The following is a 14326-nucleotide window of genomic DNA, read 5'->3' as shown; positions in this document are numbered from 1 at the left end:
CCACAAAAAGAAGCCCTTTCTTGGCAATCCAGTCAGTTATTCACCGGAATCCTCCCTCCCAACTGCTCCGTGAGGCTGAGATGCTCCAAACCTCCTTGCAGAGACAGTTCACCAGGACTCACTACCCAGCCAAGCACCTCCCAGCTCCTCCCACGTTCTGACTTTCCCAGTTTTAAACCTTTAGAATAGAATTCCCTGGTGCTTTTTTTCACAGCTGTCCAAACAGCAGCAACCAACATGTAACCTTCTGGGGAGAGCATTTTTATCAGGTATATCCCCTGCAAGGTCAGGGATTTCAAAAATGACAGAGCCAGAATGGAAGCGGGCTGTCGCCTCGCAGACAGAACACGATTTGCAAGCCAGGCTAATATTCCAGAGGGGAATCTGGCGTTTGCCTAGAAGAGAGCTTTTCAAACTGGGTCCCAATGAGGGCTAGTTCAGGAAAATATTAATAAGCATATGGGGGAGGCAGAATTCTGTGGTCAAATAGCTTTCAGAAAGAAGTCAACCGGCTTACTTATTGCAAAACTGGAACCACCCAACTTGTCCGGAGGATGTCCACCTACCCCAAGAAGCGGGTTATAAGCCCCTTGTGTGTAGCCCTCCATCCCACACTCCTGCTCAGGAAGGGCTCCCAGCTCCAGGCCCTTAGAAGGAAGCCACGCTCAGGTCAGCCTGGCTGGGAAAGGGCAGTGGGTCATGGACTTTACGCTGGGGAAGAGGAGGGGCCTGGAAGGCCAATGGGGCCTGAAATTGAGCTGTAAACAATTTATCATCTAGAAAATCATTCTGGGCGACAGGTCATCAGAATTCCCCTGGAGGGCTTGTTAAAACACAGATTGCTGGGCCCCACCCCAGAGTTTCTCACTCAGCAGGTGTGGGGGAGGCCCCGGGCTTTGCATTTCTGACAAGTCCCCAGGTGATGCCCATGCTGCTGGTCGGGACCACACTTTGTAAACTAGAGCTCAAGCCTCCTGTGGTGCCAACTCCCCAGTCAGGAGAGCATTGTGAAGTCCACACTCTGTCCTCTCAGCAACACCGTGCCGGGTGCCAGGCACAGGAGAGGGCGACCCTTCGCCCAAATGGCCTCCCCAAGCTACTAAGGCAACCAGCCTCCGTCGCTGCCTCCCACCATCCCCAGCCCAGAGCAACTCTAATTACCACTTGACCTTCATTCATTCATTCAACAAACATTTAGTGAGTGCCAATCATATGCCAAACCTGGCACCAGGGGCTAGGGACCACAGGTCATGAGTCACTCTCTCTGCCATCTCAGAGCCCATAGACTAGTTGTCAAAAGGGGGACAGACAAGAAAACAGTCAATTACAGCACAAGGTGGCAGCTTTTGCCTCATTCCCATCTCAAGTCAGAAAGGGGAGACAGCCTCGATTCCTCCATCCTGCCTCTGAAAGATTCTTCGCCACGGTCTACTCATCATCTGCTCCGCCGTCACCCAGGCCATTATCACCACCTGCCTGCAGAGCCGTGTTCCCACCCACCCCACTCGTCTCTCGTCCCCTCCAACTAGGGTGCTCTCTGAAAAACAGAAATCAGATCATGCTCCTCCCCACTTATCATGCCTCAGTGGCTTCCCACTCTGCCCTCAGTCACCAGTTCCAGCCCTACTGGCCTCTCTTCCCCTCCCACTGCCCGAAGGGTGGCTCCTTCTCATCCCCCGGGTCTCAGCTTAAACGCCACTTCCTCCGGAAGCCCTCCCTGCCTGCCGTTCTAGCTCAGTGTGGAGGATTACAGAGGATGCAAAGCCTTTCTCGGTTCCCCAAAGAGAGGAGGGCTTCATTTCCTGTCCGCTTGCAGCTGAGCCAGCGCGCTGAGAGGGGGATGCCATGCCAGTTCCAGGCCTGGCCTTGAAGAGGACTGAGCTTCCCCATAGCTCTCTCTGAGCCCCGAGCTCCTGCGTCTGCACTCCCACATCTGGCTGGCGCACCAGGTGGAGAGGCCCTGACACCTCATGGAGGGAGAGGCAGCCCAGGGGAGCCCAGCCTTCCAGCCATCCCCACTGAAGCGCCAGGCACATGGGGGAAGCCACCTGGGACCCTCCAGCCCAACCCTGCCACCAGCTGAATAGCACCAAGTGATTCCAGTTGATGCCACATAAAGCAGAAAAACTTCCAGCTGAGCCCTGTCCAAATTCTTGACCCATGAAAGCATGAGACCCATTACATCCAGAGTGTTGCTGTTACGTAGAACAGAGAACCTGAACACTTTGCATTATATTTGTTTCCACCCTAGCAATCACTTCCAACAATTTGTCTTTCTTTTACTTGTTTTTTCATATTTGATTCTTCATTCCTCTCCTCCACTAGATGGTAAATTCCGCCACGGCAGGAACCAAGTCGACCTAATTCACCACTGTGAACCGGGGCCTGGCCCTGGTTGGTACTCAATAAACACCAGCTGAAGAAGCAAATCGACAAGGACAGAACACCAGGGGCACACGGAGGAAGCACCAGGTCAGACTCAAGGGAGCTTTCCAGGCCTGAGGAGCAAGCAGGTGGCGGGGTTCGAAGAGCACGGCCACAGGGTTGGGTGTCTGCCCCAACCACACCCACTCCGGGCAAGCCCCAAGCCATGTGCTCGTCTCTCAAGAGAAGGGACCGTATCTGAGAGCAGGGACTGTCTCATTAATCCCTGTGTCTTCAGCACGGTGCACCGTCCAGGAAAATAAGGTCCTCAACACACGCATTTCAAATAAATGAATGACCCACGTGGCTTCTGGGAGAGAGAAGCCCAAGCTGGAAGCCAGGAACCCTGGGTTTTCTCACTCAACAGCTCGCTGTGTGTCCTTTGTGAAATGAGCCACGCAGCTTGTCTGTGCTCAGTTGGCTTGAGAGAAAACCACGGCCTCCCTCTCTGCGTCTCTGGGTTATCATCAGGATTATAAGAGAGCAAAGAGGGGCCGGCCCTGTGGCACAGCAGTTAGGTTCGCACGTTCCACTTCTCTGCGGCCTGGGGTTCGCCAGTTCGGATCCCAGGTGCGGACATGGCACCGCTTGGCAAAAGCCATGCTGTGGTAGGCGTCCCACATGTGGGGTAGAGGAAGATGGGCGTGGGTGTTGGCTCAGGGCCAGTCTTTCTCAGCAAAAAGAGGAGGATTGGCAGTGGTTAGCTCAGGGCTAATCTTCCTCAAAAAAAAAAAAAGAGAGCAAATATGTCAGAGCGCTTTGAAAAAAGGTGTTAGAATAAAAATATGTGATGGTAGAAAAGAAACATAAGATGATACTCTTCTCTAAACGTTCAACTTGCCCCAGGTAAACCCTCAGGGCTGTCATCTGAGCCTCTTTGAATTGCCGGCCACATGGAACTCAGCCCAGGTGAGTCCAGCCCTGGCCACAGCACCTCCTGGCCAGCTGTCAATTTTTCAGTTGCCTAGGTGGGCAGGCAATAGCTGGGGCCTCAGAGAGTCGTCGTGGCCCATGGAGCAAAAGGAGGAGCACTGTTCTTAGAATCAAGACACTTGAGTCCCTGACGTGGACTGAATGTCTGTGTCCCCCGAAAAGTCCTCTGTTGAACCTCCCCCCAGTGTGATGGTGGGAGGAGGGCATTAGGATTGGGTGAGGTCACCACGGTGGAGCCCTCACGAACGGGATGAGTGCCCTTATCAGAGTCACAGAGAGCTTGCTCCCCCTCTCTGTTCCCAGCCTGTGAGACTCCGCAAACTGCAAAGTGCCAGTGACTCTCATAGAACCCAAGCACGCTGGTGCCCTGATCTCGACTTCCAGCCTCCAGAACCATGAGCAACAGGTTTGTTTACAAGCCATCCAGTCTACCGGGCTTTGTTACAGCAGCCCAAAGGGACTACGACAGTTCCCATCCCAGTTCTGCCACTAATTTGCTGTGATGTCTTGGGCAAATCAAGTCCCTCTCTGAACCAAATTTCTCAGCCAGAGCAGACTTTACACACCAAGTAAATCCCCTCCCTCCCTCCCTCCCTCCCTTCCCCCTGCTCATTCAAACACCCATCTCTGCCCGGCACTGGGCCCGCTGCAGTAGAAGAAAATGACAAGACCTGGGCCCTGCCCTCAAGACCCTGAGAGGCCACCAGGCAGACGAACACTCTTAAATGAAGTATTTGTAAGACAGCAGGACAAGCCTTCTCCGGACAGCCCGGATGAAGGAGCCAGAGCACAGCACAGACCCTGTGCATGGAGGTCCAAAGAAGAGGCCGCCAGGGGTCAGCACTGGTTGGCCCCGGGGTCAAAGGGCAAGTCCAGGCATCCCCTAGAGGCTCCTGCCTCCAACGGTCGTTGGGGGCTCTGCCGATGCATTAGCTTGGTGCAGAGGGCCCGCCAGCTGCACCGGCCTGGGCCAACACCCTAATTAGACTTTCATAGTGTGTGGAGCAGCGAGCTTGGCCCGACTGCCAGCTGGGGCTCCTGTTCCGTCTGGTAGCCTTGGTTAATGAACCCGGGAGGAGCTGGCCGAGCTCATTACAGGCGATGCGAGGGAACAGGGGACCGCCGCCTGTGTAGCCCGTGCCCCGCCTTTCCCTGTCTCCCCACGTTCACACTGAGAATGGGAAAGGAGCTGATTCCAAACCCAGAGGAAGCAGACGGCAGGAGCTGAGGCTCAGCCCGACCTCCCAGCCCCGGATGGCCCGCGTGACAGCTCAGCCTGTCGCGTGGGCCTCCGCACATGTGTCTGCGCCTGCGACTTTAGGAGAGTGTCCGCATCCCGGGGCTGCCCTCGGGCTGCACCCAGGCCCTTCCTTATCTCAGGCCCAGGAGGCACAACGAGAGTGAAGGCTCAGATCTGTCTCTGTCCGGTGACTGATCCACAGACATGTTTGCATGAGCAGATTCCTCAGGTCTTCACTGTCCTCGACTTAAAGATGAGGTAATGACAGCCACCTGGCACAAAGGAAGCGCTCAGTTGTGCTCAGTAAATCGTCACTGCTGTTGTTATCAAGACAGGCGAGAAAAGGCACCAAAATGTGAGCACCGGTGGCTTCTAGGTGGCAGGCAGGACTCTGAGTGGGTTTTTTTTTCCCTCCTACTTTTAAGTAGTTTATAAATTGTACACAATGGGCATTTTACTTTTGTCATTTGAAAAATCCCAATTTTCCCCAAAAAAGATATCAGAAAAATGAGATTATGTATGTGAAAGAGCCTAGACAGTGCCCGGGAGGAAGTGATTAAGCGAAGCCTCCTCCTGCAGTGAAAGTCTGAATCAATGAGATTGGGCAGAAAAACAAGCAGGGTGTTTGCAGAGGGGTAATAAATTTTTGCCCTTTAATAAAGCAATTTCTTACCCCCAAATGTCAAGAGAAGAAAGCACAAAAGTGAGTGTGCTGTGGCACAGACCAGGAGAGGTGTAAGGGAGTTTAAAGGAAGAGAGCTCCCTGGCCAAAGCAGAATGCAAAATTAGAGAGTAAGGTGGAAGCAAACCAAGCGTCCATCGACGGATGAATGGATAAACAAAATGTGGTCTATCCCTACGATGGAATATTACTCAGCCATAAAAAGGAAGGAAATCCTGTCCCATGCTACAATATGGATGAACTCTGAGGACATTATGCTCAGGGAAATAAACCAGTCACAAAAGAATAAATACTGTATGATTCCACTTACATGTCCCTAGAGTGCTTAAATTCAGAGGCAGCAAGTAGAATGGGGGTGTCAGGGCTGGGGGAGGGGGATTGGGGAGCTAGTGTTTAACGGCTCCGGCGTTTCAGTTTTGGGAGATGAAAAGAGTTCTGGAGATGGATGGTGCTGACGGTTGCACAACAGTGTGAATGTGCTTGATGCCACTGAACTGTACACTTAAAACTGGTTAAGATGGTAAATTTTATGTTATGTGTATTTTAGCACAACGGACCGAGCCGCCACAAACGTAGGGCTTGAGATACGAGAAACTAGCACGCGGAGGGTTTGTGCCTCGTAATAAGTAAATAAGGCCGGGAAAGAGCTCGGCACCGGTCCTCCAGGGGAGAAAGGAGGAGAAATGCTCTGAGCATCTGCTCTACGGAGAAGAAACACTGAGGTCACCGTGCTGAAGGAATTCGGAAGTGGGTTCGCTGACCCCCAGATAGAAGAGAACCGGATAGGGCCAGGATGCCCTGAGAGGAGGCGGGTGTCACCTTGGGCCAAATGGAGGCTAGCAGTGTCTGGTGCTTGGCGGCATAATAATGGCAGCAACAATTTATTGAGCGCTTACTGTCTGTGACAAGCGCTTTTCTTGGGTGACTCCAGCATTCCCTACAGCCTCCTCATGCGTAGGAACGACTGCTCTCCGCCGTTACACTCAGGAAGATGGAGCCTGGGAGGTGTTACCCTGCAGACCCAGGGCCTCACACGCAGGCCATCTGCCTCCAGCGCATCCTCGCCTCCTTTCTGCTTTGCTGCCCGCCGCCCGCCCACCCCAGCGCGGCCTCCCAGCGCCCGGAGCCCTGGCCCCTTCTCACTTGAACTGGTGCTCCCGGGAGCTGCGGATCTTGGAGGAGAAGCGCTCGGCCAGCTTCTCCAGGCTGCGGGAGTACTCGAGCTCGATCTCGGCCTTCCGCCGGAAGAACTCCTGCAGGTCCTGCAGCAGCTGCAGCCGGGACTCGGATTGCTGCTCCAGGCATTTGAACTGCTCCGCCAGCTGCGTGCGGATCTCTGCGGGCAGAGGCAACGAGCGAGGCGTTAGGCTGGGGGTGGGGACAGCAGCGGACCACACAGCTGGCCCAGTGCCTCCGGGCCGACCTGCAATTCCAGCAGCCCCCTCCGCCCAGGGCCTCTCCAGGCGTTGGCAGCACGATCTGGCACCAGCTAGTTTTTGCCACATGGTCTAACCCAATGTTTCCCAAAGTTGAATCATTACATGTCACCACCATGATTTCTGCCACATCCACATGCCACCAACACTATTATTTCTTCCATATGATCTAGTAAATTGGCTCACTTTTCTTACCGAAATGAACTTACTTAAAATGAACAGTTTTATGTCACTACAATAAGGGGGAAACTAGGACCATCCTGGTACATAGAAAATTAATTCAACACACACAAAAATTGTGTAAAATTCTATCTAGAGACTATCACTTACCCAAGGCCCTAAGCCTCAGCTGCTCGCTCTCTATCAACAACAGGAAAATGGGAGCGTGCAAGGTGTTAAAGAAAGACTGTCTCCAGGTGTAGTCAGGGCCGAGAGAGGGCTGAGAAGCGACACCGGTCGCTCCTGGGTTTCTGTCTTATTTGAGGCCGTGTCTGTGCTCCACTTGAGCTCCATGCATAAACATCTCAGGTGCCCTAGGGGAGCGTCGCTCACACTTCAGGAAATACTGACTGAGCAAACCAGGTCTGTGCAACCAGGCCAAAAGTTCCAGAGCTGGGAGTTGGTGATAAATCACAGGCGACTTCCAAAGACCACAGCCAACCTCAACTTCAAGCCGGCACTGTTGACCCTGCTGCTGTCCCCATGCGTTAACTCCTTCTCAGCCCACGAGCTTCTCCACAGACGAGTCCCCACAAAGCACCCTGCTCACAACAGCTCTCCGCTCAAAACACCCCAGACCCACCTCTGCCTGAGTATTAAGCCCAACGCCCTAGCATGGATTCAAGGTCATCCGCCCCTGGCCCTGAACTCACTTTCTCAGGATTTACCAGCAGTGGACCCTCCAGACCATTCCAGCCAGTCCTTGAGATGTCCAATCCCGCCTGCATAAATGGGCCCCTGTCTGCAGCGGTGGCCAGCGCCATCTTAGCATCCTTCAGAGAAGCGGTCTTGAAAGGGGACAGCCCTACCCTGGGGTACACGAGGCCCTCCCCGGGGTACACAGGCAGGAAGAGTTATAAGGGAATCAGCCTGAGATCCTGTTTGCATCCCCACTCTTTCCTGCCCTGCCTGAGAATGTGCTTCAGTCTAGACGGCACCACTGCTCTCCTTTCCCATCTCCCACTTCTCCACGTTTCTTCTCCCTCTTCGCAGAAGGAAGACCAACTTCTTCATCTAGAATTTGATTATGGTGCAGTGCCCCAAAGTGTCAAGATATCTGGGTGCCAAAAAAAATGGACGATTTAGAATTTTGGTGTTAGCAAATCTTCCTTTGGGAACATAAATCGTTGCTATTCAAAGTGTGGTCCATACACAAGCAGCATCAGCACTGCCAGCAGGCTTATTAGACACACAGAACCTCAGGTCCCAACCCACACCTTCTGAATCAGAATCTGCATTTTAGTAAGATCCCTGGATGGTCCTTATGCACTGCAAAGTATGAAAAGGACAGCCATCAACACCTCCATCCATCTCACTATGAGAAGCATTTCCCACACTATCTTACTTATTATGTTTAGTAATTATTTATCAAATGTGTAAAATATTGATGTTATTTTTTTATTTTTTTTGGTGAGGAAGATTGGCCCTGAGCTAACATGTGTTGCCAATATTTTTTTTTTCTCCCCAAAGACCCAGTACATAGTTGTATATCCTACTTGTGAGTCCTTCTAGTTCTTCTACATGGGATGCTAGCACAGCATGGCTTGATGAGTGGTGTGTAGGTCTGCACCCAGAATCCGAACCGGCGAACACTGGTGCCTGAAGCAGAGTGCATAAACTTAACCACTATGCCACCAGGCGAGACCCAATATTGATGTTATTTTGATGAATTGTGTATGTGATCATTGTAATGATAAATCAATCCAAAAGAAAGATACTTCAAGTTTTACAGTGAGAGGAAATTTTTTAAATGTCCATTTTAATTTATGTGTATATTTGGGGTAAAAAGAAGTACGATAGAGTAATCAATAAAAAAGTTTCAAGCATAAAAATATATTAAGAGAAAATTCTGTGAAAGAAGTAGAAGGGAAGTATGTGTTGAGGAAGGAAAGACAGGAGCAACGTAAAATTTCTGACTGCACGGGCAATTTTTGGTGGATGGCGATGGATACCAATGTGTTAGAGTATTTACCCTATCACTCAGCAACTGTGCTCATGAATACATACCCAAAAGAAATGAGTGTTTATGTCCACCAAAATATATAGACAAAAATACTCCTAGTAGCTTTATAGCCAAAAATCAGAAAGAACCCAAAATGTCTCTTAAGAGTAGACAAGCTTTTTGAAATGTGAGATATTTATTCAATGGAATATTATACAACAATGAAAAAGAGGAACTACTGCTACCTGCGGTGACAGCCTTGAATCTCAGAGATCTTATGTTGACTGAAAGAAACCAGAACAAATGACAGCGTGCAAAACTAGTTTATGGTGATGGAGGTCAGAGAAATGGTCACCTTTGCGGGGGGCGAGGGGCAGTGTTGACTGAGAGGGGGCACAAAGACACCTTCTGGAATGCTGGAGAGATGCCACACCTCGATCTGGGCAGTAGGTACACTGGTAGAAATGAACCAAGCTGCACACTTAAGATCTGGGCATTCTACTATATATATGTACATGAAACTTCAATAAAAAGGCAAAATAAAAAATTGCTATGTTAGTTTCCACTTGATACATTTAAGAGAGTAGTGTAACTTTATTGTACAAGGTCAATATTCACATTATGGCAGAAATTATATCCTTTGTAACTACTTAAACTTACAATGAAACATTTCAGATGTCAAGTTAAAATGTGTGAGGTGAAAGAGACTTTTTTCCCCAAAAAGTTCATTTAGAGGGTAGGCAAGCAAAAAAGTTCTAAAACCACTGCTTTAGAGCCCACGTCAGGCACGGCTCCTGCAGGAAATCTGGCCTGCTTGGCCCACGGGCACCCCTCTGACCGGCCGTGGTGCTTACAGCTCGTCTCAGACGCCCTCAGGCTGCGTGTCACATCTGCCTTAGCTCCCCAGACGAAAGCTAAGCTCTGAGGGCGGATTCTCCTGGCACATGCAGGTCATCAGGAGATCAATATCCATACAGAAAATTTCTGTTTACCCTTAGAAGGGCTCCCAGCCCAGGATGTCAACTGTGGTGATAATGGGCGTCTCACCTGACACAAACACACACAGAAAAACACATCACACACACCCCACACACTCAAACACACATACCCCCCACACTACACACACTGACCCACCACATACTCATGCACACAGACCACACACCACACATACACACACAAAACGTGGATATTATCATCTATCACTAAGACGAAGAAACCAAAGCTCTGTGTAAACCAAGATCAGGAAGTTGTCCAAGGTCACATCCGTTCTGTGAACTGGACCACACCACACAGGGACACCGGTGACACGCCCTATTTGTTGAATTGGATTGAGACGCCATCACGCCCCCAAATGCCAGCCCTGCCATATCAACCCAGAGTTATAAAAATGCTTTCCAAATATTTTTCAAATTGCTTTTATTCCATCCACTACTAGGAACCATAACAGTCTTAATAATAATCGTGAGCACTTCCAGAGCACATTATTCGCTCCAGGCCCAGTGCCGAGTTCTTTAGATACTCATCTCACATAATCTGTACAGCGTCCCCTAAAAGACGGGCACTACCAGTGTTCCCCCACTTTTCCCCGTAGACGAGGGGGTGGAGGCCCAGAGGTAAGCAGCCTCTGGTCACGACAGCTGGCATGTGGCAATCAAGCCCGGAATCAAGCCCAGATGCCTCAGACAAGAGCAATGACCCTCCAGACACCTCACTCAGAGGTTGTGCTATTTTAAACTTTAATCCATCTGTACTCAACCTCTTGTACTCTTTTTGCAACAAGATAGTGGTCTAAAGAGATATTATTTATCAGAAATGCTGCAGCCACTGCCTTCCTCCATCCCAGGGCATAATCAGGAGCCAACGTTCTCTATTTTAGAGGAAAAGCTCCTAACTCACATCGTGACGACAGCAGATGATTTGGAAGGAACAGAGAAACCTCCCCCAGTTCACACAACCAGCTGGAGCCTCCAGGCTGGTCGTGCAGGGGCCCTCCAGCAGCTCGGGCGGCTCAGAGTCAAGTCTCTCTGGCAGGAAGCGGCCCTGGCAGGAGCGAGACTGCAGCCGCCGCTCTGGAACCCTGAGGGGATTGGATTACCCATCTCATTATTTCCAGCTCCCTTCCAAGTTGCTCCTCCTTGCAGCCGGCACAGATTTGGTTTTTCTCCTTGAAGATTTCAAAGGGAGAGAAAAAAAGAAAATAAAACAGAATTGCTCCCAAGGCACAGACTTCATTCAGCAGACAGTCCCCCCAGGGGGCGGTTCCAGCCACAGCACAGCACTGAGTGGCAGAAAAATTTAAAAGGAGATGGGGCAGGCAGGATGAGGCGTTTGGAAAGTCTGGAAAGGCTTTGATCTCAGAAGCTTAGAGCTGAAGATGACCTCCCTGATCGCCTAGTGCAGCCTCCTGGTTTTACGTAAAGAGGCATGAGGGCCCCAGAAGGGGCAGAACTCATTCTGCTGCCCGGGTCTCCTGAAGCACAGCTCTCCTTGTGTCACTCTCCTGATAAAGTTCTCCATGGCTCCCCATTGCTTACAGGATCAAGGTCAAACTCCTCTGACATTCAAAGCCCAAGAATCTACAGCTTGCCTATCCATCCCCCATAATACTCCTGCTTACTCTCCAAGCAACAGTCTCACTAAAGACCACTGTGCCTGCACCAAAGCCACCACCCGTGGCAATACCCAAGGCAAGCCCCATGCGGGAGAACAGTTTCCTCACACTCCCAGCCCGCTCACATCCACAAACTCACAAGCAGAGAGAGCGAGGAGATTCTTCAGATCCAAGGTAATTAGGAATTCTATTTTTTAAAAATTAATAGACTATTTTTAAAGCAAATTTAGGTTTACTACAGAAATACAGAGTTTCCATATACTTCTCTCCCTCCCCCTGCACAGCTTCCAGTTATTAACCTGTTGCATTGGTGTGGTACATTTATTACAATTGACGGACAATACTGATACATTGTTATTAACTACAGTCTGTAGATTACATCAGGGTTCACTCTTGCCACATGCACAATGTCATGTAGCCATCATTATAGTATGTTTCACTGCCCTAAAAATCCCCTGGCATCCTTCCCTCCTTCCTCTCCCCAGCTCCCGGCAACTACATATCTTTTTACTATCTCTATAGTTTTGCCTTTTCCAGAATGTCATAGAGTTGGAATCACACATTATGTGGGCTTTCTAAACTGGCTTCTTTTACTTAGCAAGATGCATCTAAGGTTCTCCCATGTCTTTTCATGGCTTGATAGCTCATGTCTTTTTTTATTGCTGAATAATATTCCATTGTCGGGAATAATACAGTTTATTTATTCATCTATTGAAGGACATGTTGGTTGCCTCCAATTTCTGGCATTTATGAATATTTTGTGCAAGCTTTTGTGTGAACATGAGTTTTCAACTCATTTGGATAAATATCTTTTTATTAACAGACTATGTTTAAGAGCAGTTTTTGGTTTACAGAAAAAAAGGAATTCTATTTTTAGATAGGGAATACAAGACTCTTTTAAACTAGTACAAAATTCACAAAGTAGAAAGGATTTAAAGAGAAAAGTCTCTCTCCTACCCCTGTCCACCCACCAGGTTCCTAGACCTGCTCTGGCAAGGAACCAAGTTACCAGGTTCATGTGCATCCTTCCAGAAATAACAACATATTTCAAATATATTATTTCCCCTGTTTTCATACTTATTATAGCATATCATTCAGTGTTCCGCACTTTGCCTTTTTCTTTAAGAATACGTTAGTATTTTGAGATTGCTAAACTACTGTCCCCTGAAACCAATTTGTATTCCCACCAGAAACTTATGAGAAGGACAAAGGGACTATTTAAAGAGCAGACATGCTGGAATTTGCTTCAAAATAACCTTGGGAGGGGGGATGGGAAGTGGTAAGGTTACAGGTAAAAACAAGATTGACCTTGAGCTGACTGTTGAAGTTCTGCTGTAGTGATGGATATGGGGAAGAGGCTCCTTATACTATTCTCTCTCCTTTTGTAAAGTTTGAAACTTTCCATAATAAAAAAGAGAAAAAAGAAAGGCAGACAAAGCCAGAAACTTGATACAAAGCCTGCGGCTCTGGTTAACAGGTTTGACCTGTTAGGAATGCCAATAACTGGTCCCCAGAGGCCTCTGCCCCCAGCCTGCAGATGGCTCTCCTGGGTTAGAGGGGGGGCCAGAGTAAGACCCTGAGAGCAATTTTAAATGTGGCTTCCCAGGCCCCACCCAATTCTGCTCCTTTCGACCCTGTCCTCAGAACGTGGTCAATTTTGTGACACCTCCTGGGATGGTGAGGCCCCACTTTACAAGAAAATCAAGATCACTGAGCGTTTGCCCCTCTGCCCCACAGAGGCAGCTGGGATACCCTCCGCAGGATCAAGTTTCAGGAGCTACCAGGGGAGGGAACTGTACGGCTCGGCTGACAGTGCCTCGTCACATCCAGGCACAATCTTGCCTGCTTGTCATCTCATCCTGGGAGGCTGGTACGACATCATTCCTATTTTACAGGATTTGCCCAGGGACACCCAGCGAGTGGCAGAGCCAGGGCTCAAATCCAAAGTAAGGGGCAGACAGGAATGCAGATGACTTGGTCTCCAGGTCACCGTGCTTGCCCTGGGGCCCAACCTCCTCCCCTTTCAGGAATCCTGTCCCGCTCCACCTCCTGGCTCTACCCCACACTCCATCTGTCATCGCTGCCATTCTCACTGGTCCCGGCTGTCATCTTATCCATCCCAGTGCATCCTGACCTTGACCTCAAGCCCTCCTGTGGTGGAGGAAAACATCAGCTTGGTAGCACAATGTAGCAGTTCTCTGGCTTTACCTGCCTCAGGGGGTCAAATCCTGGCCCTGCCACGTGTTCCATGGATGAACTTGGGCACGTTTCCTCATTTCCCTGGGACTCAGTTTCCTCTGTAAATGGGGATGATGATAATCCACCTCATATTGTTATTGTAAGGAAAATGCGAGAAAGCTCTCAGTACAGCGCTTCATCCGTATTAGCACTGCACTGACCAATACAGTGGCCTCTAGCCCGATGGGGCTATTTAAATCTGACTAAAATAACAAATTCACTCCTCACTGGCACTTGCCACATTTCAAATGCTCAAAAGCACGTGTGGCCAGTGGCTACCACATCGCACAGCACAGAGTATTTCCATCACTGCAGAAGCTTCTATTGGATAGCACTGTATCAGAGGCTTTATAAAAGTTAGCTAGGATTACCATTTATTATTATTGCTTTCTGTAGCCATTTTTCACCTCCTCAAATGGAAAATAAGGTCCTGAAAGGCAGGGATGACACCCACGTATTACTCAGAATTCGTGCACAGCCCCTCCAACAAGAGCAGTGTAATGGGGTCTCTGAGGCCCTCGGAACAGCATGATGGAGGCTCCCTCCCACTGCCGCCAGCGCAAGGCCCAGCATCCTGAAGGGGTCCACTGCCGTCCTGCTC

The 14326-nt window shown here is 49.7% G+C and overlaps 1 protein-coding gene across 4 annotated transcripts in view; it reads right to left on the bottom strand.

The window, feature by feature from the left end:
* SRGAP3 (SLIT-ROBO Rho GTPase activating protein 3) overlaps positions 1–14326 on the bottom strand; it is a 245278-nt gene that overhangs the window by 126997 nt on the left and 103955 nt on the right. For all 4 annotated transcript variants that reach the window (XM_046640981.1, XM_046640994.1, XM_046640989.1 and 1 more), the window contains exon 2: positions 6423–6615. In XM_046640981.1, coding sequence (XP_046496937.1) covers positions 6423–6615 — 193 coding nt within the window. The remainder of the gene's footprint in view (positions 1–6422; positions 6616–14326) is intronic.

Source organism: Equus quagga, chromosome 1 (genome assembly GCF_021613505.1).
Source record: "Equus quagga isolate Etosha38 chromosome 1, UCLA_HA_Equagga_1.0, whole genome shotgun sequence".
Taxonomy (NCBI): domain Eukaryota; kingdom Metazoa; phylum Chordata; class Mammalia; order Perissodactyla; family Equidae; genus Equus; species Equus quagga.
This window is presented reverse-complemented; position numbering and strand designations above follow the sequence as displayed.